The 25,170-nt window shown below is 39.8% G+C and overlaps 1 protein-coding gene across 2 annotated transcripts; it reads left to right on the top strand.

Annotated features, from left to right (window-relative positions):
• The first annotated feature begins 1,716 nt into the window (after positions 1–1,716).
• Positions 1,717–25,170, top strand: acmsd.S (aminocarboxymuconate semialdehyde decarboxylase S homeolog). 2 transcript variants are annotated; one of them, XM_041578609.1, is made up of 10 exons: positions 1,717–1,907; positions 9,127–9,171; positions 13,426–13,522; positions 14,277–14,326; positions 14,610–14,846; positions 16,353–16,446; positions 16,956–17,051; positions 20,323–20,495; positions 23,680–23,778; positions 24,463–25,170. In XM_041578609.1, exons 1-10 carry the CDS (start codon positions 1,851–1,853, stop codon positions 24,523–24,525), a joined length of 1,011 nt encoding a protein of 336 aa, XP_041434543.1. In that variant the 5' UTR covers positions 1,717–1,850; the 3' UTR covers positions 24,526–25,170. The 2 variants fall into 2 exon arrangements, with proteins under 2 accessions (XP_041434543.1, XP_018094191.2); XM_018238702.2 differs by lacking the exons at positions 1,717–1,907; positions 9,127–9,171 and adding an exon at positions 9,414–9,545.

A 25,170-nucleotide genomic window follows, 5' to 3' on the forward strand; every position in this document is an offset into this window, starting at 1 on the left:
ACAATGTTTGAATAAGGGCGGCATGGGATCCCTTTACTTTCTCTCTTTGGCTTCCCTAGAAAGGAAGATTTGATTGATTCCCACATGCAAAATTCAGCGGGTATAGGTGGTGATTTAAAGCATAATTTTATCTCAGGGCTGGAGCTGAAGAACTAAGTTGCATCTTTAAAATGTTGTCCACCACCTACAGCTGCCTATAGTTTCCGTTGACACTCTTGTTGTTATAAAGAGAAACTTAACAATAGAATTTGTTGTCCCAGATACGGATAAATAATAGTGATTTGTGTATTTTCTTTATGACACCCCCTAAGAGCCTGACATCTGGATGTGAGGAGTGCAAGTAGGGTTTCCCTATGGTTTTGCTAGAGATTGGGTGCCAAATACCACAGTGTCATATTTTATTTGCACAACAGCTACTGAAAAATAATTTTTAAATTAAGATCTGTGTGCTATAATGGATTGACATTAAAGCAGATCTCTGTGCTAACAAACCAGCATACTGTGCACCGGCTGCTCTCCTGAGTTCATTCAGAAGGTTATGTAAATTGTACAGGAGGTACAAGGTTAGGGTAGATAGTGAATTTGACCTGTGGACCCTGAGCTCTCAAGGGGGCAATGTTTTTTGGTGTGTGCACAGAACTTTTATATTTAAACTAGGATCTGCCTGCCTTACCGTTTTCTTACATAGGGAAATAGCGAGTGGACAATGGAGGGGCAATAACTGTGATTTTTACTGAAATGCAGCCTTTTCCCCAAAATTCTAATTAGTTTACCAGTTTACCCTAGCAACCATTCATTGGTTTTAATAACAGACAGGAATATAAATAGGAGAGGCCTGCATAGAAAGATGAGTACTAAAAAGTAGCAGTAACTCACAGGTTCCCACAGTGTGCTGTGTCAATAGCGCAGTATAGTAGGGCTTAAAGGACAGGGGTGATTCTAGCCCCCTCACCCCTGTATTGGAGGGGGTCCATGAGGGCCACATCACTAGTGCAGAGAGCACAATTGGGCTCTCTGCACTAGTAGAGCTGAATTTCTAGTTTAACAACCAGAAATTTGCCTCTTAAAGGGATGCGTCAGCTTTAGGTTAACTTTAAGTATAAATGCAGAATGGCTAATGATAAGCAACTTTGCAATTGGTCTTCATTTTTTCTTTTTTATAGTTTTTGAACTATTTGCCTTCTTCTTCTGACTCTTTCCGATTGCTTACCCCATCTAAAACCAAATGCTCAGTAAGGCTCCAAATTTATTTACCGTCACTTTCAAGAGGAAAGTTCCCAGTATAAAATCAGTACAAATTTTCAATGGTTCAATTGAAATGGTTCAAGATATTTGTATGTGTAGCACGCAGGCATATAAAGTATTGCTTTCAATAGCAATTACATTTACAAATAACTTTGAATCCATGTGACATTTTTAAATGAATATTGGAAAGCAGCTTCAAATTAAATGGCCATATGGTTGATGTTGCTCTTTAATAGGAATAAATATAACTAAGTGGTGGATTATTAATTTGCAGACAGAGCCTTTAAATTGCAGTGGTTCAATTATATTTGAAATCTTGGATTTCAGCTCTGCATTTGAGCCAAGGCCAGTGCATTCTCCTGTCAATTGGAAGCTGCCTAATCTGATGTTTATAACAAACAGAGACTTTCACTTTACCCACAGCAAAGGAATAACCTGCACTTTGAACTTAACCCAGGTCGGCTAGAATAATCTCTTCTATTGGTTTACATTGAGGGGTGTGCACCGCTGGCCTGCAGGTTTAAAAATCATAGAAAATATATATGCTGCTTTTGCTATCTTGGAATTATTTTGGACACCGTCACTGACGAGGGACCGGCTACACAATGAAAATCGATATTCACAGCCACATACTTCCAAAGACATGGCCTGACCTTAAAGAGGTAAAACTATGATTCAAAGGACTGGTTTTTTTAACTTAAATATGTAATATTGGTTTTCCAATAAAACATTAGGTAGCTTCTTCAGAACCATTGTTATTTATGGTAGGGATTAGAGCAAAGCAGACTTTGCTGGGTTCCATTAAAGGAACAGTGACATCAAAAAAATGAAAGTAATAAAAAATATGATGCAGTGTTGCCCTTTACTGGTAAATCTACTGTATTTGGTTCAGAAACACTACTATTGTTTGTATAAATAAGATGCTAGAAATGGGGGCAGCCATTTCAAAGGAGAGAAGGCTCAAGTTACACAGCAGATCGCAGATAAGCTCTGTAGAACCTAATGGTGTTATCCGTTATCCACTATTTAACCTGTGCCATATACAGTAGCCTTTTTTTCCAATTTCTAACATCAACAGCAGCTTGTTTATACAGTATGTACTATAGTAGTGTTTCTAAAGCAAACAGATTGGTTTTACCAGTGCAGGGCAACAGTACATGATATTTTCATTTTGGTGTTACTGTTCCTAAAAGATAGACTGGACCATTCATGAGCCTTTGACTGAAAGCCCTAGTTCAGATATAAAGTAACTTTCAATGTGGTATAGGATGACCAGTGCTTAGTAACTTTTCAATTGGCCTTAAAGGGGTTGTTCACCTTCCAAACACTTTTTTCAGTTCAGTTGTTTTCAGATTATTCCCCAGAAATAAAGACTTTTTTCAATTACTTTCTATTATTTATTTTTTTACTGTTTTTCCAAAAACTAAGTTTATGGTTCCTGTCTCTGGTGTTTGAGTCTGGCAGCTCAGTAAATCAGGTGCAGATTCTGAACTTTTACAATTTTGCAACATTTAGTTGATACATTTCTCAGCAGCATCTCTGGAGTATTAGCAACTATTGTATCAATTCTAACAGCTGCCTGTAATGAAACCCAGAGATTCTGCTCAGCAGAGACAAATATAAGAAATGTATCAATTTAGAACAGGTTACAGGGTTGGTCGACAACCCATTTAATTTTTCACTTTTTGTATATTTTTTTTTAATTATTGGCTTTCCATTTCTGCCTATTTCCAGCTTTTAAATAGGGGTCACTGAGCCAGCCAAATAACTATTGCTCCATCAGGCTCCAATTCTATTGTTATTGTCTCTTGTTATTACTTATCAGGCCCTCTCCTATGAATCTTCCAGTTTCAATCCATTGGTTGCTAGGGCACCTGGACAGTTATTAAAAAAAATATTAACTTACCCCTTTAAACCTCATAGCTCTCCCAGGAGCCATGTCTATCCTGGGTGGTGGGGGTTGTATTTCAACTAGCAGCATATCATTTTCCAATTTTAACATCTTGCCCTACTGTGACTGCCTTTCCTTACTGTCTCCGTTTTGATCTACTGTCGCTATTCCATCCTACTATCACTACCTTGCCCAAACTGCTTACTAGCTACTACCAATATCTCAGGAGTGCCCATACTTTACTAATGCGAGGTCTACTTTTAGTGATATTGTCCCATTATGATCTACATGCTACATTGTTAGCATTCTGTTTCATGGAAAATATTACTTAAATATTATATTGATTTATATGAGAATTTAACAACTATTTCTTATGTAACCTTAATATAATAAATATCTGAAATAAAACATGAAACAGGAGGGTGATTTAGACAAGCTGTTAGTTAACAGTGTCTTAAAGGAGAAGGAAAGTTACCGAAGCAGTTTATTGCCACAATTGTGCAAGCTACAGTATAACACCATATTTTATTCTGCAGAATGCTTTACCATAATTGAGTAAACAGCTCTTGACGTGTTCTCTGTTTGTTTAGGATAGAAACTGCCATATTTGCTTGGTGTGACATCACTTCCTGCCTGAGTCTCTCCCTGCTCGCTCATAGCTTTGGGCTCAGATTACAGCAGGGAGGGGAGGAGGAGAGGAGCAAACTGAGCATGCTTAAGGCCGTGCCCTGGAGGTTTAAGCTGAAAACAGGAAGTCTGATAAAGAAGTCCATGTGTACTCAATAGAAGGAAAGAAATGTGGTGTTTCTTTTGACAGAGGATTCAGAGCAGCATTACTTTGAAGGTTTACTGGTGTATTTATATAGACCAGTCTAATAAAGCTTACTTTATTTTAGCCTTTCCTTCTCCTGATCAGTGATGCAAAGGTAAGGGCAAAATGCTAGATGGGGAACCCCTGGCCTGAAGTAGATACCTGTGTAGCTTAGAAGGAAACCACTGTAAAACAAAGGTGCAGCCAAATGGAAGGTGGATGATGGCACTTGTCTTTCCATTACTCTCCAGAGCTATTTGAAGCACAACCAACCAGAGCTGTTTTGGCATAAAGTTTTTAGCAGAGGTGGGAATCGAACCCACGACCTTCCCAACCGGAAGCCTCCTTTAGAAATGTACCTCGGGTTGGTATTGACTCTATTAGGCAGAAGATGGACTTCCAGCACTGCCATTCAATGCAGAGGCACAAGGGGACAATAGGTTAAGGCAGTCAGTCTGTGTGGCGCAGCGTCTAGAGCGCCTGTGTTCCGCGCGTGGAGTCCTGATCACCAGCTAAAGGTCTACTTTTTGTCTACTAACTGTCTTCATTTTGTCTTACTGTCATCATCTTGCCCTTCTAACACATAGTGCCCTACTATGTCCATCCTATTTATACTTAAAGCTGCTGCTCTGTGGGTTTGCAAAATAAGTAGGACCCAGGTCCCCATAAACATAGCGCTATGGCTGGGGCTAGGCGATAGATTCTCTCTTCGGTAGAGAATCTGCTGCCCCGCTGCTCCCCTTCTTTTCTTAAGGCATGGCTGATTTCTGCTCAAAATGCAAAATGCAGCGTTTTGGATCTGACTGAACCTGAGTGAAGACAATGCTTCCTGGTGCAGGAGCGGAGAAGCAGCGTGGGATTAACGGCCTGCATTTCTCCACAAGACAAGACCCGCAATAATCTGGCTTTAGCCGAATGCTTGTCAGTTGATAGTTGCTGTGAATATGGTTGTCTGTGCTTCGAAGTAACATTTGCCTAACAAGAGCTTGTTTACAGCGTTGTAGGTGTAGATCGGAAGTGATCTCTGGCATTTTGGACATTGTTACTAAATGTTGTGGATGACAAAAACACCAGAAGCTTCCCCGTGTAGACGATTTTCTTGTTACACAGGAGACATATGCTAAAACCTTTTCTTCATAATCTGATACTAATGCAGCACCTTATTATGAACACATTTTTATGTGAGGAAGGAAAAGTACATCCTGTGTATAACATGGGCTCGGCATTTGTTACAAAGCAATAGGAAAGGGCCATTGCTGAGTTGTGCTTTTACCTTCATATATGGACATTTTTGCAGAAGATCGCAAGTGGTCCTTTTACCATTTTAGTTGATTGTGTTATAAACAGGTTGATGTGTTTATATTCTCATTAACTGGACAGAGATTATTTTACCAACACATATATTTATACATTTACAGGAAACTGTTTTATAATTTCCCTTAGACTGTAGCTCATGAGCATATATCTTAATGCGTGCCCAAAACATTCATTCTATGTATATTTGTATTTATAGTTTATCCATATGGGTGGGAGTTGCCATATCATCACTAACATAGCTGAATTTTGCATAGAATACGCCATATTGTTCTCGTTTGTGCAGTAACACACCCAGTCCCAGGTATCCCATTTCCTACCTTATAATATATGAGACATATCCAGATTTCCCTGGCCTGTATAATGCAGCCGGCAGCCTTGTGCCTTGATATGGTCACAGAACTCATTGGTGACTTCCAAAAGCCTTATATTTGCAGTACAATTTTCATTTATAATTATATTATCCCTTATAATACATTGCACATTTTTTTTCCAGACTTGCTGTCTGAAAACTCAAGATTTTTTCAGATTATCATCCGAACCCCACAAATTTTTTGGATTGATGTATGAAACCCAGTGCAGATCATGATATCTTCCAATTGTAAATGGGACATCTGCCATTGACTTCTACATGACCTCAGTAGATTTAAGATGGATAACTTTTTTATTTGGACTTTTAACTGCATCTGGGTTTAATAAGTCAACTTTTTTTCCCCTTTAAATCTCTGACAAGAAAATAATCGGTGTTTAGTAAATAACCCACTTAAAGTTCACTGCAGCAACATAACTAGAGGGGGGCGGCCCCTGGCACGGGATGCGCAAGCCCCCCGCCCCTCTCAGTGCGCCCGGAACCGGCTGAATTAGTGGCACGCGAGCTGCCGTGGGGGCCCTGAAGTTACGCCACTGGTTCCCTGTATAACTCAGCCTGCAACCTTGTGCCTTCATATGGTTACAGAACTCCTCAGTGACTTCTAATATCCTTATATTTACAGAAGGGGCACATTACACCCTGTATGTATCTGTTTTTTTATTAACTAACCCATTTTGATCCCAAAATGCTTGGGAAGGTGGGTTGAATGACTTGTTATTGCTCTTACTATCGTGGCTGGCCTGAATTCTGCTGAGCCAGTTATTTCGGTGCACTTTCAACAAAACAGTGAAAGTACTGAGTCATTAGCTAAACTCTCTCTTTGCAACAACTGCTATCCAGGTAAGGAACAGTGGCTCGTTAGCTACTTATTAACTCCTGGAAGAAAACATAGTTTGGGTTAATCAATGTAGTTCTTACTTCTTTCTCAATATTTGATTTGAGTAAATGCAGAAAGTGAAAGAACACATGATCCATCTTCTGGTTCTATGGGACCAATGCAACTCAAAGAATCCTGATAAATGGCAGATAAATCCATTTTTATTTGTTTAAAACAACTGAGCAACACATACATGGCTAATGTTAACTTAATGACAAATTGCAATTTTATGGACATGTTAGCATGGCAACTAGGGTCTCTCTTTTCCATTTTCGGCAACTCTCTCTATTCCTGCTAATAAAAATATGTTGCACAGGGAGCTGTTCATATCAGATGTGTCAGTTACTGTATCCATTTACTAAGCCACAACCTGTGTTAACTTCATCAGTATTAAGGAATCCCTTCTCCTTTTTTATTAGTAAAGCAGTAGATGCTATTAGCACAGCAGAGCTGGCTGCCCCCTCGCTGCACATATCTGAGCCACTTGTTAAAATATTAATGAAAACTCCAAAGTGACCTTCATCCTCGTGGCTGAGTCATGCCGAAAAGAAACATGTAGCCGTTAATGATTAACTCAGTGCTCGTTCTCCTTAATACTCCTTTCTCACTTATTGGTTTTTCTTTATGTGTTCCCTACTGGAATATTAAGATACACAAAATAAGATGACATAAGATTTGCCTCCTGCAGAGTAATTGCAGTGTACTAAGAATAGCCACAATAGTGATGTGCAGTGATATGAGAGCAAGACACTGGCATATTTCTGTATGATAGTGGTGTAGCATCACAGATATAGGCCTGTCAGAGACACATGGCACTTTGCTGTAGTGTTTTAATTAGCCCTAGATATAGTAATCACATTATAGATAATCTACACACAATATGAGTACCCTCAGGAATAACTGAATGACTGGTGTATGCTTAGTACACCCTGATGTGAGCAATGAGCATCAAGGACTACTCAGTTGGGGAGCGACAGGTCTGCACCTACCTGGAGCCTTGTTACCCTCGCTTAGTATAGTCATCACTAAGTTTGGCAATGTCCCGATGAGTAAAGCCCTCTATCTACTACTTTATTGTATCTATTGAATGTGTTCTCTGTCACTCAATCCCCCAACAACCTTCACCTCTCTCTAATTCTCTATCTAGCCTTTTCCCTATTTTCTGTTTGTATCTATCTATTTCTCGTTTGGTGTCTCTCTGTATATATAAATACATGGCTCCTGGGAGAGCTATGAGGTTTAAAGGGGTAAGTTAATTTTTTTTAATTAACTCTCCATGTGCCCTTGCAACCAGGCAGTGAATTGAAACTGGAAGATGCATAGGAGAGGGACTGATAAGTAATAAAGAACAATACTTTAAGTGCTTAGCAATGTCACATGAGGCATTGTGTATTAAAAACTTGGGTATTAAAAAAAACTGTAATGCATCCCCAGTTATATAATATAAGGATATTACAAGTCATCCTCTTATTCCCTCTTCTCTTCCCTCTCACTTACTGAAGATGTTCTTGTTCCAAAGCACCAGGGCCAAAACTAGGGGTAGACGGAAGAGGCAAGTGCCTTAGGGCACAAAGCTTGGGGGCACCAGGCACGTACCTCATAAGCAGCCTACTCCTAGTCCGCCACTGAAAAATGTTAAGTGGGTGCCGCTCTGGTCAAAGCGAGTTGACACAGACCCCTCTGCGCTCATTTGCGCACGTGCGTCCTCGTTTGCACACTGGGTCGGGCGTGAAGTGACCGGCTGGTTTGCCTGGGGCGCACTGCAAAGCACCATCAATTTGCCAACCAGCGATCAGACACTGTCAGTATAATTAATAACTGTCATAAAGCATTCTAGGAAACTATAATCACAAATGACTGGTCCTTTGGGCACACGATAAAAATGGAAAAGTCTTAATCAATATGTGATTAAGTATCTGGCTTATTGCACTGATAGGGATTAAGAGATGTATCTAAATCAGTTAAAGGGTAAATTTTTGCCTACTTAAGCCTCAGACATTTATCACGTCTGTAATTTTTGTATGGAGAGGCCTGAATAAATTCCCCAACCAAGATCTGGCACCCATGGTTATGTTAAAGGTGCTGTTGCAAAATAAAGCTCAGAAACTAACATATGAACATAATGCTATGAAAATAACAATAATAAAAAGATACTGTTTGTGTAGATAAAAGATAACACACAAAACTGAAGCTTGAATGACCTTATACTATGTTGCAAATAGAACCTGCATAGCAACAATGTTTTATCAATCATTCAATGCTGTCTGTGTCTGAAGTGAGCTTAATAGTATCTCGATACCAGGGCCAGTGACTTAAGCCACCGTAGGTCAGATGGGGGACTACATTTTTTTTTACATTCCTTATCATTCTTAAGGCCCTCACATATTCATTCCAAATTCTGACATCCAAATAGATACATAGTTCCTAGGGACAGTACGCCTAGATGCCTCATTGAAATTTAAATTTAAGACTGAAGTTCTGAAGAAAAAACTCAGTTCTATCTCTTGTGTTTTTTTTATATATGTATCAACTAAATCCAGACATGTTATCAGCTTAGAAGAGACTTTGCTAAATAAAGTCCTGTACATTCACTTGGCTCTTTTCCTTTTTCCACACAGAGATATGGATATGAGGGTTGGATCCAGATGCAACATCATTGCAAGGTTTGCTCTGATTTGTTTGTTTGTCTGTAAAGAAATCAATGTGATCACAAGAAATGTGCTCCTTATTGCTTTCTGGTTGGGCAAAAGCACCTCTACACACTGGCCAATGGGATTTTCTAAATTATGGAAATCCAAAAAAAGCATAATAATGAACAGCCAATCTTTGTTATGGATAGTAGAATAGAATAGGGAAGGGTCAAGTAGCTGTGGAGAGGGACTGGGAGTTTCTTATTCGAGAGTGGAGGATGTGTTGGGGTTGGATTTGGAGTGTGGAAGATGGAGCACACATTGTTATTTGGGTGAAGAAGTAAAACATGAGTTGGTGATGAGAATAAAGTGTGAGATGGGCTGGGAGAAGACAGATAACGAATTTGGTAAGGAAGATGGTGAAGTATAGATTGAATAAAAAGGTGAAAAAGGAACTGGGAAAGATATGGGTGGTGAATTGTAGGATGATTTATGGAAGTGGAAGATGGAAGTGAAGGGTTGGATGATTTTGTGTCTGGTTATAAAGGGCCTGTACAATTTTAAATTGACCTACAGTATGTCAGAGCAGAATCTACATTGCAGCAGTGTAATTCCCTTTCTGAACAGAACAGTCTTTTGTCAGTTTTAGGAGTGACATTGTTTTAGGAGAACGTAGTACAATATTGTTAATCTATATTTTACATGCATATAAATGTCTAAATGTATCATATCTATTTGTGCCTGAAAACATTTCTGATGGGTAAAGGAGTTCTAATGCTTAAAAATGTTTCATTAATTTTAATATTTTTTTGGGCTAAAATTCCTCTTTCAAGGGGAACCCCACACAAACATAACTTAAGCTTTTTGAAAAGTAAACATAATTTCAAGCAACTTTGCAATGTACATCAATTAAAAAATATGCAGACTTCTATGCAGGAAATCCGAAACAAGTTGTGGTGGTCGATCGAAATGGAGAAGCTTACTGCTATGTTGAACAATAGGCTCAGTAAATTTGAGGACGTATGGAATATCTGGTTATATAGAGAAGGACTATTGCTAAGACAAATTTAATACCTCAACCATCAGGAGCTCTCACTCAACCCCTTCCCCTCACCTTCTTCCCCTTTCCCCTTTTTCCACATTTATAAGGAATTGTTATATAATTGTTAACACATACTTGGGTTTGTAGATGTGAAAACCATGATATGCGAAGATTGAATATCAGTACAATTATATTGCTAAATGTGTAAACAGATACCGAAAAGTGCATTCTGTTGAACTAATGTGTTAACTTCAATAAACAGAAAGTTGAAAAAAAAAAAAAATATGCAGACTTTTGGTGATTGTTAATGGTTTGCAACAGTTCCCGAAGCCTAGCCCCCTGTTCTCCTCCTGCTGATCTGTCTGACTACTTTGCTGAGCTGGCTGACTACTGTTACTTTGTATCAACAGCAATCTGTCCTCAGCCTGCATCCTCCAAACCCCACCATTCCCTGCACACATGATTTCAATAAGGAAATGAACATCACAGTGCAATGCATTGTGGGTTATGTAGTTCCTGAATACTGTCTGTAAGCTGTGGAGAAATTGTTACAATATGTGTAAATTCAATCAGTGTTTAGTCCTTCATTCCCTGCCAGGATTTCAAATTATGCAGAAAATGAAGAACTGTTAAACAGCTGGATTTCAGCATAGAAAATTGAATTTTTTCATACTTCTTGAAGAAACCGATAACTGTGATGGGTATATTAGGGGTTTCTTATGTGGGCCTCTATATCAAATTTTGGTTTAGTAGCCGGAGTTCCCCTTCAAAGATCCCTTTAAATTGACACTTTGCAGGCAGCGTAATTCCAAGTACTTATTTAACTGTCTCTACCAACTTTTTTGGCAATAACAGCAGCTTTTCTTGCTTTATGTCTTGCTTCCAAAAACATATACAGCACAAAATACCTGCTTTTTTTACCCTATATAAAAGGATCATTAAAGAAAATCTAAAAGCTTGAAATGAATGTAAGATTGCAAAAAAAGAAGTACAACAACCACGCCATCTGTTAGACCAACCTCTTGAGCAAAGAAGAGTCACTTAACACTTCTATTTTCTTTTCTAAGCAGAAAAATGTACTCCCAACTGTCAGGCCAGTTGGAAGAAATGACCAGCAGATAGCACTGTTGTTTTGATTTTCATTATATTCCCCAGGGTTACCAGGGGTGCAAAAAGCCACTCCTGGTACCTTTAAGAGCCCAATTTCTGTTATTTTACCCAGAAATTCAGTTTTTCTAGTGCTAGAGAGCTCATTTGCGCTCTTTACACTAGCAATGCGGCCCCCCCAAGCCCCGCACCAAGCAGGATAGGTAAGCGCTTGAGGGGGGTGCATTGCAGGAGCTAGTGGAATGATTAAAAGATTGTTAATCAAACAATGATGCTTAGCTTGAATAGATTGTGGAACGTTTGAGCTTGCATATTTTAGTCCAGAATAAATGAGAAAGGATTATTACATTTTAAGGGATAGTGTAGAGTATATATTCCATTATTTGGCCCTACTTCTGTTTTTGCTAAGTAGCACAGAGAGATGCAGAGGCACCAGAGAGAAACTTTTCTATGTGCATTTCTATATCCTTCTCTGGTACTTCCCATGGTGAAGCTGATGGAAGAGTTTATGAAGACATTTGGTTAAAGTTGACATTTAGGGCTTATTGCTTGAAAAAAAAGGATTGTATTTATCAAGTCTGGGTCCTCCGAGAGTTGAGCAAGTGTTACCATGGAAACAAGGGGCAGTCTCTCAGCTATATATAAATAAGTACTCTCTCTGGAGTGGAAGCTTCCAGGCAGTATTATTGCTCTTTGCTTTGGGGTTTGTTGACAAATATACATACAATACAATGCAGTGGTACCGTATATTTGTACTGACATGAAAATTTTAATACCATTTCATTTTCATTACACAAACTTAAATAATGTTGGGTTGTTCTCTGTCGCATTAATTCCATTTTAACTTATTTGGAAATGTATATAGTTTAAAAATTCAGTGTTTCTGTTTATTCTGCCTAAGCTTAGTCTTCATCTCTCTCATTAATAAGAGAGTCCTCCACCAAAACCTATGTCCAATATATCTTAATATCATTTTACAATGTTATGTGTAAGCACAATTGGAACTGAAAGCAGTGTTTATTTATCCATTTCTGTTCTCTGGTTTTAACTACTGTCACAATGTAGCTGTTAATAAGCTGTCTTCCATTACATAGTTTCAGAAGTCAGAACCAGTAGTGCAGGGTGTTGGACACATATCCTGGCCATATTCACTTTGCTATTTTCTCATCATAAGGCCTCCATGTATCCTTTTAGGGCAGAGACACACAGTCAGATTCAGGGAGATTAGTCGCCCAGCTGTTTGGGGCAACTAATCTCTCGAACTGCCTTCCCGCCGGCTAGAGTGAAAATCGCCACCGGGATGGCACTCGGAGCACTTTGTTTTCCGAAGTCGCCCGAAGTTTCCTCGTGAGGCAACTTCGGGGGACTTCGGAAAATGAAGTTCTAACCTCCTACTCTCAGATGACCTGCTTATGTAGTAATAAGATTTTAAATAGAAGCACTGCCAGGCACAGCTTGAGCCTGAGTTTGGTGATAACTGAAAAATGAGAAAGCAGGCATATTCAGGCTGATATCCACTCTGTGTAGTCGCACTCAGGTCGAAGCTGTGTTTGGCAGGACAGCTAAAGGATCAGCTTCTATCCACCTTATTAAAATCCACAAGCTTTTCAAACACAATGTATGCCCTTGAACTAATACAGTTTTGTTCTCTGATTCACAGACAGAATTATCCTTAAACACAATTTATTGTTAGTGTCAAGTTGTGAAAAAATGTCAGCAATTATTGTTCAGCATTACATTGGGATAAGGCCATGAGCTGAAGGCAAAAGATATGCAATATATTACAAGTATATACACAAGAGCCATGAATATCCTTCAAATGATATCCTAATAAACAGTGCTTAGTAATGTCACCAGTTACAACTGGTGCTTAGTAAAGTGATTTCTGTGATTTTCTGAAACCTGTGTATTTTAATAAACATTTTACCCCCTGTTGCAAATTAAAAGAATATTAGAAGCCACCTCAGAGTTCCATGTCCTGCATAAAAGCATAAGGCCTTTGTACCCATTTTACAATACGGGCTCATTATTCACTATTTCTTGTGCAGGAATGCAAAGTATGTTGAACCTTTATAAATATAATAACCTTGAATAATGTAACCAGCAAACAGCATCTTGTTTCTCATTTCTTTCCATAGGGAGAAGCAAAAATGATGAAGGATGGAAACATTTTCCGTGTTGTTCAAGCCAATTGTTGGGACCCTGAAGTGAGGTTAAAGGAGATGGATCAAACAGGTACAGTGCTAGTAATACAGGAATGGTACAGATCAGCTGGGTTCAGGGGGGATGATGGGAGCTGTGTTGCTGCAGCTGTTGCCTATCCCTGTAGTAACACTTTTAGACGTATTCAAGCCATATATAAATTGCTGCCCTTAAACCAACTCTCCTCTCTGGCTCACTGTCCTACCTAGGCAATTTCTAAACCATAAATCTTATAACCATAGCTGAATTATAGGCTCCAGTATAGGGTTCAAACAGACAGGCATGGCTTAGCAATGGAAAACCAAATCACTACCCAGACACATTTTATATTCAAAAATGAATCCCTGAAGTAGAGCCACAATTACATTTACTACTTATATAGTAAGTTAGGTTGAAAAAAGAAACACGTCCATCAAGTTCAACCTTTTAACTCTATATATAACTTGCCTATCTGCCAGTTGTTCCAGAGGAAGACAAAAAAACCCCATCTGAAGTCTCTCCAATTTGCCTCAGAGGGGGAAAATTTTCTTCCTGACTCCAAAAGTCAGACTATCGGACTAGTCCCTGGATCAACTTGTACTATGAGCTATCTTCCATAACTCTGTATTGCCTCACTTGCTAAAGAGCCATCCAACCCCTTTTTAAAGCTAATCTAATATATTAGCCAGTACAACTGATTCAAGGAGAGAATTCCACATCTTCACAGCTCTCACTGTAAAAAACCCGTTCCGAATATTTAGGCATTAAATAACCCAATGATGTTACTTTTATCTTATACTGAATGCAGGGGTGACTGTTCAGGTCCTTTCTACAGTCCCTGTGATGTTCAGCTACTGGGTAAGTATAGTAGAAAAAACACAATTTTTATTTCATATATCATAGCTGAATTGGCTATAACTAAATTTTTATTTCTGCTACGCTGCTTCATCGCACGCTCTCAGTATTTTCAACTACCTGCCCCTCCCCCCTGTACTCTGCAATCAGACTGTTCTAGTCCCACTTACTGCTACAAGACAAGTGTTTCACTGAATATGTTTTTTATTTTACCCTCCCCCCCACAAACAAACAAGTAGAATAAAATAAAATGTAAAAAAATAATAAAATATAAAAACCCAAACAGGCAAAACCTCAGGACACTCTGGACTTCGCCCGTTTCTTAAATGATGACTTAGCCGCCACTGTTAAAAAGCATCCCAAAAGATTTGTGGGCCTTGGCACCATACCGATGCAGTGCCCAGAGCTTGCTGTGCAGGAAATGCATCGCTGCATTAAGGAGCTTGGATTCCCAGGCATACAGATTGGATCCCACATTAACCAATGGGACCTCAACTCTAAGGAACTTCACCCTGTCTATGCGGTATGTACAATCCATAAACAGACTGTAAAGAGCATTGAAAAGAGCATTACCATGGAATAGTCAGCATAGAACAGCTTGCAAATGAATTACGCCGATAAACCAGCAACAAGAACAGCCCCTTAGGTTTGTTCATAGCCTGTACAGATAGCTTAAAGGTGGACATACACGGGCAGATAAAGCTGCCGATATCGGTCGTTTGGACCGATTTGACAGCTTATCTGCCCGTGTATGGGGGCTTCTGACGGGTCTTCCCGATCATTATTTGGCCACGATATCGATCGGGAAGGTTGGATTTTTACCCGACCGACCCGTCGGAGATATTCCCCTGTACCAAGCGCAATTTGGCAAAAAACTCCCTCCTACATTTGCTCATATCCTGTACAGAGTGATATTATAATACTATGCCAGCAGTATTCCCAAATAAAGGTATGGTATGGGATCCAGAATCCAGATACCCGTTATCCAGAAAGCTGTGAATTACGGAAAGGCTGTCTCCCATAGACTCCTTTTTATCCAAATAATCCACATTTTTAAAAATGACTCAATTTTATCTAAATATTCCAAGTTTTTAAAAACTATTTTCTTTTTCTCTGTAATAATAAAACAGTACCTTGTACTTGATTCCAACTAAAATAAAATTACTTAATGGGTTTATTTAATGTTTACTTGATTTCCTAGTAGACTTAAGGCATGAAGATCCAAATTACAGAAAGATCCGTTATCCGGAAAACCCCAGGTCCAGAGCATTCTGGATAACAGGTCCCATACCGGTAATAAGCCAAATTCAGAAAGAAGAGTCCCCTAAGTTTGCTCTAGGGATGCAACGAATCCAGGATTCGGTTCGGGATTCGGCCTTTTTCAGCAGGATTCAGCTGAATCCTTCTGCCTGGCCGAACCGAATCCTAATTTGCATATGCATATGCAAATTAGGGGCGGGGAGGGAAATTGGGTGACTTTTGTCACAAAACAATGAAGTTATAAATGTTTTCCCCTTCCCACACCTAATTTGCATATGCAGTTATAAATGTTTTCCCCTTCCCACACCTAATTTGCATATGCAAATGAAGGTTCGGATTCGGTATATTCGGCCGAATCCAAAATAGTGGATTCAGGGTTCGGCCAAATCCAAAATAGTGGATTTTGTGCATCCCTAGTTTGCTCATAGCCTGTACAGAGAGATACCATAACATTTTTGCAGCATAGGTATTCTCCTTGTGCAAAGCACAATTCAACATGAACAAAACTTTAAGTTTGCTCATAGCCTGTACACATGGGTACAATAGTTATGTCATAAACATTTCCCTGTACAAAGCACAATTCAGAATGCCCATTTACCTGTATAGGTTGTGTAACCTATAAAACAATGCTAGCGTAGGCAATGTACTATGTACATTCAATATATGTATTGAATTTCAGCAAACAGTGTTACTTTGCTGATCAACGAGAGCCTAGATGCTCGTGTACAGAAAAAGCATTTATGAAACAAGAACATGTTCCTTATTACAGGCCGCTGAGGAACTTAACTGCTCTATCTTTGTCCACCCATGGGACATGGAACTGGGTGGAAGAATGTCCAAATACTGGCTGCCCTGGCTTGTAGGTTAGTATATTCAACTTGTCACACTCAGTGCAGAACTAAAAAGTGTTAAGTGGGTGCCGCTCTGGTCAAAGCGTGTTAACACAGACGCCTCCGCGCTTATTTGGGCACGTGCGTTCTCCTTGGCGCACGTGCGTCCTCGTTTGCGCACGGTTGCGCACGTGCGTCCCCGTTTGCGCACGGGGTCGGGGCGCGAAGTGTCCGGTTGGGTTGCCTGGGCCGCCCAGCAGGCATTGCCCGGCACTGGTTCTCAGCATCCTAGAAAAGATAAGTTATCACTGAGAGTAAAAAGTGAAAAGGGTGCAGGCAGCAGGTTGTCCATACCTGGCTTAGCAAACGAAGGATGTGCAATACTGATAATGGTCACTAGATTCTACTTCATCACAAACCTGTTTTATCGCGTGTAATTTGCAACCGGTTTTTAATACACCTGCATATATTGTTTAAATCATTTTTCAAAGAATTTTAGTGTTCTATAATATCTTATATCTTCTACTCCCTCCTTTTTCTAGGCATGCCTGCTGAAACAACTACTGCCATTTGCTGTATGGTACTTGGAGGAATATTTGAAAAATTTCCAAAGCTTAAAGTTTGCTTTGCTCATGGAGGTACCCTGTCTAGTGCTATATTCTGCCACCAACAATCCCAAACTGTACCTACCTGTATATCCATGTTCTAGCTTCTCTGTCTAGGAACCTATCTACTATCTGCCTTTCTCTTTTAAAAACTCTTGGTCCCAAAAATGAATACTGTTGCTGTGTAGGGTTTTTTGTATCCCCTATAGTAATTCACATGAGGTGCACAATCAATTCTAAAGCACCATTGTATCTTTGGGGTTTCGGGAAATGTGTTAATAGAATCACAGTTAAAATAAAAATATATATTTTATAAGATGTAGCCTTTGTTACATACAAAGTCATATTCATGTCAAATTAATTTCATTGATTTGATGAAATAACATAGGAATTGGAGGGGCTATATGTAACAGGTGCACAATTGCAAGCGTTTTCTCCAAATTAACATAATAATGTCTGGATTTCATTGAGTCTGAGGACCGAGCCTATGTGTGAATATAGGCTGGGGTTGACGCCCTGCCTGATGGCTTTTCAAATTCTTTCACCCATTCACTGTGGCACAAAGGGAAGGTATCAGCCATAATAGTGACTGAACAGCTGTATTTAGGATTACAAAGGGACACAAGGACAATTAAACACAAACATTGATTTGGCATGTGCCTTGTACAGCTGCCTTTCTCAATATACAACTCGCCTACCCCATCCCATCAATTCCATTTAGTCCTACCAACCCCCCCACCACAAACATAGAGTATAACAAGGCTGGGACGTTGACCAGTGCAGCCCCCAGTGTTGCAAGTGATATTAGTAGGACAAGATGATCTGTCTGAGAGAGAGCAAAACTTAACTATTATGCTCCTGTACCTAACAATGCATAAAGTAACCCTATTGCTTACAGAATATGAAGCATGATTCATTTTGCAGTGAGGGAGAGACAAAACCTTGACCCTGGAAACAAATATGAATATTTACTGCAGCAGGGCACCTATTCTGAAACCATTTGGAACCCCTTAGGCCAAAGGCACATTATGACATCTGCATTGGTCAAAACACTCTTCCCTTTTTGCTTTGCTCCCCTATCGCAGACACTGAAGCTCCTACGTGGAGATTGCAAGAGAACTGTCCCGCTTTCCTGAGAGATTTCCCTTGATACTCCAAAGTATATGCAGGAGTTGCGGGAAAAGAAGGGCATTTTAAATTCTGCAGTCCTCTTAGTCATTACCATGTGCAATAAGCATTAGTCAGTCTATCTATTTGAAAAGCTTCCTAGGGAGCTGATAGAAAAGATAGTACATGGAGGTGTTAAATGAAACACATCTAGTTCCTCTTCCATCCAGAGTAGGTCAGGTCACTTTCCCATTTATGTTTTCTCACAGTGTCTGTTGTGACACAAGCTAAATTGATTCATCACAGATTTGACAATAAACTCCCTTGGGATGAAATTATGAATAAATCCCATCTAAAGAGATTCATGACAGCTGAGTATTTCCTGCATATTCATTGGAGGAATTAGTCATAATCAAAGTATCTCATAGAAAAACTTTATTCAAAATATTCTTTTAGGAAAAATGATACCATTAGAGCAGTCTTTAGTTGTAATCATCTAATCTGGGCCCCCAGAATTGAATAGAGTCCCATAGTGAAACAGTTGTCGATTGAGTGTTGGCAATTTCAATATTGCACTAAAATGTTTCAAAGCAGGCAGTGAAGCGGTGCCAACATTAGCAATGGGGATAAGAGCTCACTCAAACCTCTTGTAGTATAGTGAATAACAGCATATGGAAAGGGAGAGATTGTGATTATAGGAGCAGTGGGAATAATAGACTATGGGAAGGGACTGTGGTTGTGGAAGAGCAGGTATAATAGGGAGAGATTGTGCCTACAGTAGCAGTGCCATAATAGTCTCTGTGAAGGGATTTTGTCTTTGGGATAGGGTATAGTAGGGACAGATGGTGCCTATAGTAGCAGCGGCGATAAGTATCCGAGAAGGGACTGTGACATCGCAGGTACAATACGAAGAGTTGCTACCTATATTTTCAATAGGGATAATAACCTCTGCAAGGACTTTGACTGTGGGATAGTAGGAGAAATCAGAGCCTATAGTAGTAGGGAAAATAGCCTCAGGGAAGGTACTAGGATACTATGAATAGTAGTGTAAGGAGATGGTGCCTACAGTCAGGCCGGATTTGTGAAGAGGCCACCAAGGCTAGCCGAGGGCGACAGAATTCCAGGGGCGCCATGCTGCCCAACCACACCCACATTGGTTCACAAACACTAGGGATGCTTGGGAGATATGAACGTTTTTTAAATCCTGTGAACCAATCCCAATTACTCTGGTCCTGATAAAAATTTTAGCAAATAAAAGGGAGGGGACAGGGGCGATGAACGATAGCGGGCCTAGGGGTCCCAGCTATGTAAATCCACCTTGCCTACAGTATCAGTGGGGATAATAGCCTCTAGAGTAAGATGAGTAGGAGTCTATATTAGCAGTGGGGATAACAGTCACTGGGAAGGGACTTTGGCTGTGGGATAGCAGGTATAGTAGGGAGAGATTGTGCCTATAGTAGCAGTGGAATAATAGCCTCTGGGAAGAGACTGTGGCTGTGGGATAGCAATTATAGTAGGGTAAGATGGTGCCTATAGTAGCAGTGGAATAATAGCCTCTGGGAAGGGGCTGTGGTATAGCAGGTCCAGTACGAAAAGTTGGTGCCTATATTAGCAGTAGTGATAACCTCTTTGTAGGAACTTTGACTGTGGGATAGTAGGTATAGTAGGAAGAGTAGGTGTCTATATTAGCAGTGGGGATAACATGGGAAGGGACTATAACTATGGGACAGCTGGTATAGTAGAGAGAGATGGTGTCTATAATAGCAGTGTGGATAATAGCCCCTGGGAAGGGACTGTGGCTGTGGGATAGCAGATATAGTAGGGAGAGATAGTGCCTATAGTAGCAGTGGGATAATAGCCTCTGGGAAGGGACTGTGGCTGTGGGATAGCAGGTGTAGTCAGGAGAGATGGTGACTATAGTAGTAGTGGGATAATAGCCTCTGGGACGGAACTGTGGCTGTGGGATAGCAAATAAAGAAGGGAGTGCCTATTTTGTTTAAAGGGGGTTCGAATTTTCATTTTCATCCACCACTCAGGCATTACTATTATTATTATAATTAAGTACAGATCGTTACATTACAAATGTATCTGCATTTGTGCCGAACCAAAAAAGCAATACAGATGAGCCAGCCTACATTACTTCTACTGGCAGCATCCCAATACAGTGCCTAATAATCCATCCTTTGTTTTTTTTCAGGAGGTGCCTTTCCTTACACAATCGGTCGTATTGATCATGGGTTTAAAGTCCGTCCGGATCTGTGTGCCATTGATAACACAACTGCCCCATATTCATACCTTGGCAAATTTTATACAGATTCCTTGGTTCATGACCCACTTGCATTGAAATTTCTGGTCGATGTAATTGGAAAAGTAAGTCAGTATAGATTTAATATTAGGATTTTCATTCTGGTAAATACTTTTCACCTGGGCTCATACTGTCAGTGCAGACATCAACCTGGAACCCCATGGAGGCAGTATGATTTAAAAGAAATCAGGAGCTGCACCACCCAGTTTCCCAACCAGCACTTTTGTGTGACCAAGGCCTGACTAGTAGAAAGATAATGATAAAGTAAACTGTTGATGGTAATTGGACCAGAAATGGTGACCTATGTCCAAACAGAAAATACCTCCAAAAATTAAAGAGATTTACAATAGGGTGGAGTAAAGCTTGTCCTACAAAGGCCAATAAAAGGCTATGTATTGGGCCACAAGGAGGTCCTGCCAAAAAAAAGACACAGAATACACAGCAGATAACAGAGAAGCTCTGTAGCATACAACAGGATTTGTCTGAGCTGATCTGTTATCTACTGTGCATCCTGTACTTGATTGGCTGCCCCCATGGCTACACAGCAGTAAACAATAGTAGTGTTTCTGAAGCAAACACACCAGATTTACCAGTGCAGGACAACAGTTCATTATTTTATCATTCCTTTAAAACACTTTTATTTTTTGGTGTTACTGTTCCTTTAACAGAAATAACCAAAAGAGAATGAACAGCAAACAAATTAAAATAAGCAGATAAACCAAACTCACCTTTAAGCACTAAAATATTTCAAGCTTTTTGAATTTACATGTCGTATATTTAAAAGTGAAATTGTAACGTAGCCTAAAATCCCCTTAAATGTGGCTAAAAGGCATTCTGTACTGTTAATAAAATATAGACCTCTTTGGTTGCTTTGTGAAAGCACAGCAAATATATAACTTGCAAATGCCAAATGTGCTGTGTTATTCTACATCTTCATTTCTGTAGCTGATAAAAAGTATTGCTGAATAATCAAATAACAATTAGCCTGATTTATCGCCAAACCAAATGCCATACATTTGACTTCTGCAAAGTATAAATCAAAGGGTCAGTAAGATGTCTCCAAAGGGAAAAATGATTTTTGAGTGAAAAGGTTATCTGTTGCAGAATGAACTTATCAGGTGGCTGAGAAATACACACAATCACATTGCTGGCTCTCAAATCCACAGTGACACCAAGTGGTTTAAAATAGAAACATGAAATTGTGATTGAAAAAACCCTTTAGGGCTGGGACACACTGGGCGATTTGGGAAGATTTAGTCGCCTGGCGACTAATCGCCACATCCATTCTTCCCCAAATGCCTTCCCTCGCTCTGCGCCTGGCTAAAATGAAAAATCGACCTGCGCTAATCACACGCGGAGATTCGTTTTCCGAAGTCGCCCGAAGTTTCCTCGTGAGGCAACTTCAGAAAACGAATCGCTGTGTGTGATTAGCGCCGGCGACTTTTCATTTTATCCAGGCGCAGAGCGAGGCGAGGCATTCGGGGAGAAAAGTCGCGGCGAAAAGTCGCCAGGCGACTAAATCTCCCCAAATCGCCCAGTGTGTCCCAGCCCTTAGGGTCAAGGCACACAGGAAAATTTAGTCTGGCGACTAATCGCCTCTTCTTTGGGGCAACAATCTCCCCGAACTGCCTTCTCCCTGCCTTCCGCCTGCTAAAATGAAAAATCGCCTGCAGCAATGCACTCGAGGCACATCAATTTCCGAAGTAGCCCGAAGTTTCCTCAAGAAGGCAGTTTGGGGAGATTGTCGCCCCGATGAAGAGGCGATTAGTCGCCAGGCGACTAAATCTCCCCGAATCTACCCGTGTGCTAAAGCCCTTAGGGTCAGGGCACACTAATTCAGGGAGATTAGTCGTCAGCCGACAAATCTCCTCTTCTTCGGGGCGACTAATCTCCCTGCACTGCCTTCCTGACGGCTATAATGTAAATTGCTAGCGGGATGGCACTCGGGCGCAATATTTTTTCTGAAGTCGCCCGAAGTTTCCTCGTGAGGCTAAAATGTAAATCGCCGGCAGGAAGGCAGGGGAGGCAGTTTGGGGAGATTAGTCACCAGGAAGAAGAGGACATTTGTTGCCGGGCGACTAATCTCCCTGAATCTGCCTGTGTGCCCTGACCCTTAGGGCTCATTTACAAATGCAAGCACTATTTGCAAAGATCTTAAATGGATGAAAAAAGTTTAGCAAAGGTACCATGTCTGGATACAATTGCAGTTTACAGCTCTTTTTAAAGGGGTAGTTAATTGGCACTTTAATGTACTGTTTTGAAATACTACATCACAAATAATGCTTTTTTTTATTTTTATTTCTATTTTTTACCATTCTCCAGTTTTACAAAATGTATTGCAGACTCTCTAAACTGTTATGCTTTGATGCATTAATTGCTGGCAATTTTCAACTGCAGCAACCATTACTTAGAATATTGACCGATGTAAATTCTACAAAGCAACAATTGCACATTGACACATTTGTTGCTGGCATTTATAGCAGCTTCAGCCCCTTGTAAGCATGGTTTTAAAGTCTTGTGCGGGTCCAGATGGGCAGACCCATGCCCGAGCTGCACCTGCCATCCTGCTAGGTCCCCTACTCAGACCAACTAGGTCCCCTACTCAGACCAACTACCTGAACTCACCTGGAATTGGTTTGCTTACCACCTGGGGACTTTGGAAAAACTTCCAAAACCTGACAACTTTGCATCTACTCAGGGGGTACCTGTTCCAATGTAGGTGTCTACAAGTTTCCCTTTCACTAAAGTGTGTTACAGTCACAGAGCCACAGTTACAATTAGTTGCTGGAAAAGCTTCAAGTCCATGAGTAATAGTTTAAAAACAATACATTTTGTGAAGGTGAACTAGCCCTTAAAGTACCCATATGTAGTCAGATATTATATGCTTTTATATTTGGATGTCAGGATGCAGGATGGTATTTGATAACTGCCACAGCACTGGCCATATGTGCAAAGATGATTGAATGCTATGGGTAAAATCTACCAACCAAATCAGTACCTTATGGGCCGCCTTATGGGAACAAGTAAATTATTTTACAAATTCATATCTATACTAATCTTATATCAATTAGGCTTGAAGGAAAAACAAGAACCCCATCAGCTAATGTCAAAAACAGACAAACATGCCAAGTAATAGTGATTGCCAGCATGGCACACTTACACGCAGTTATGCAACCTTACTGCTTCCTATAGTTTAATTTGATTTTATTTTGCTCATTTTTACTTTATTTGCCTTTCTTTTGTATGTAGGATAACGTGGTTTTGGGAAGTGACTACCCCTTTCCATTAGGAGAACAAATACCTGGACAACTAATTGAGTCTATGGAAGATTTTGATCAGAAACTAAAGGTTACATTTTTATTGCAAGTTTCATGTTGTTAGTTTTGTTTTATACATATGTCCATTTAAATTCTGTTACATTAGTGAAACATTCTGCATTAAGTTTGCATTATTTAGCAATGAAAATACCCAGGTAAAGACACATTCATTTAGTTCATGGATTATTAACCTATGGTGAGTGTTTATGGGAAATATTTATGATCCCCTTTAACACATGAAAATACATTCCTAAAATAGATAGTAATATTTATAATAAGGTAAAACACTGTAAGCCAGTTTGTGGGTCACCAGCCTGGTTCCTAAAAATAATATGGGTGCCCAAAGAAGGTTATGAAACACCCTTTAACATACCAATTACTTCCGTTTAGAACATTTAAAGCTAACGTCACACCAGGTATGACACTAGAGAAATGATATACATTTACAATATTATGAGTGAATGCATACAGAGAATGTTCATTGTCTATCATAACTGAACCTTTAAATTAGAAAATGAATTAGGGCAGATAACACTTCTGCACAAACATATAGCCACATGTTTAACTGTCCTCCAAATCACCGCCCATAGCAGAGTTTTTGATGCAGAAAATAGCAAGTTACAGAACGATTCTGCTCTTTTCCACAGTTAAATGTGGCCAATGGTCTGATAATCAGTTTACGCCCAAAATTTATTCATATTCTTTGTTTTAACAGGAGACAATATTGGCTGGAAATGCATTGACTTTTCTGGGACTGGACAGAACACAGTTTGAATGATTGCACAATAGAGCCCCAAGGAAACATTTATCATTATCAGAACAATTTACATACATACATACATAAGTATGGATACACAGGTGCCTAAGCATGGAGGAGACAATTGCTTAAAGGCATGCACTGATTGCTTTAAAAATAGGAATTTCCCACTGTATCCTTGGCACTTGAATCACCCAGTGATGGTAACAATAGACATGTGCACTGACATCTCAGAGGACATCTAGATCTGCCAACTGGTGGCTCTACACAAGTAGCCTCCATGTGCTGACTGATTGCCTCACAGACCAAAGGATGGATATCATAAATTAATTGTTCTGATCGTTTCAGAATACGGCCCAAGCAACTGGAACTGCAAAAAATTAAGTGGAATTGCACCTCTTCATAACATCTGCTAATGCACCACCTGCCAGCAGATATGGTGCATTGCTATATATATGTTTTTTTAAGCAGGCACAATCTCCTTAGCAACTGAAGCACTGCGTATCTTGACAGCGCTATATAAATAAATGATGATGATGATGATACACATAGTTCATATATACTGATCACAATCAGTGGGTTATATGTAAAAAAGTATCCCATAACACCACTGATTCCTTAAAAACTCAAAAATTTATTAATCTATTAAAGAGAAAAATACATACA

This window comes from Xenopus laevis, chromosome 9_10S, assembly GCF_017654675.1.
Source record: "Xenopus laevis strain J_2021 chromosome 9_10S, Xenopus_laevis_v10.1, whole genome shotgun sequence".
Classification (NCBI taxonomy): Eukaryota; Metazoa; Chordata; class Amphibia; order Anura; family Pipidae; genus Xenopus; species Xenopus laevis.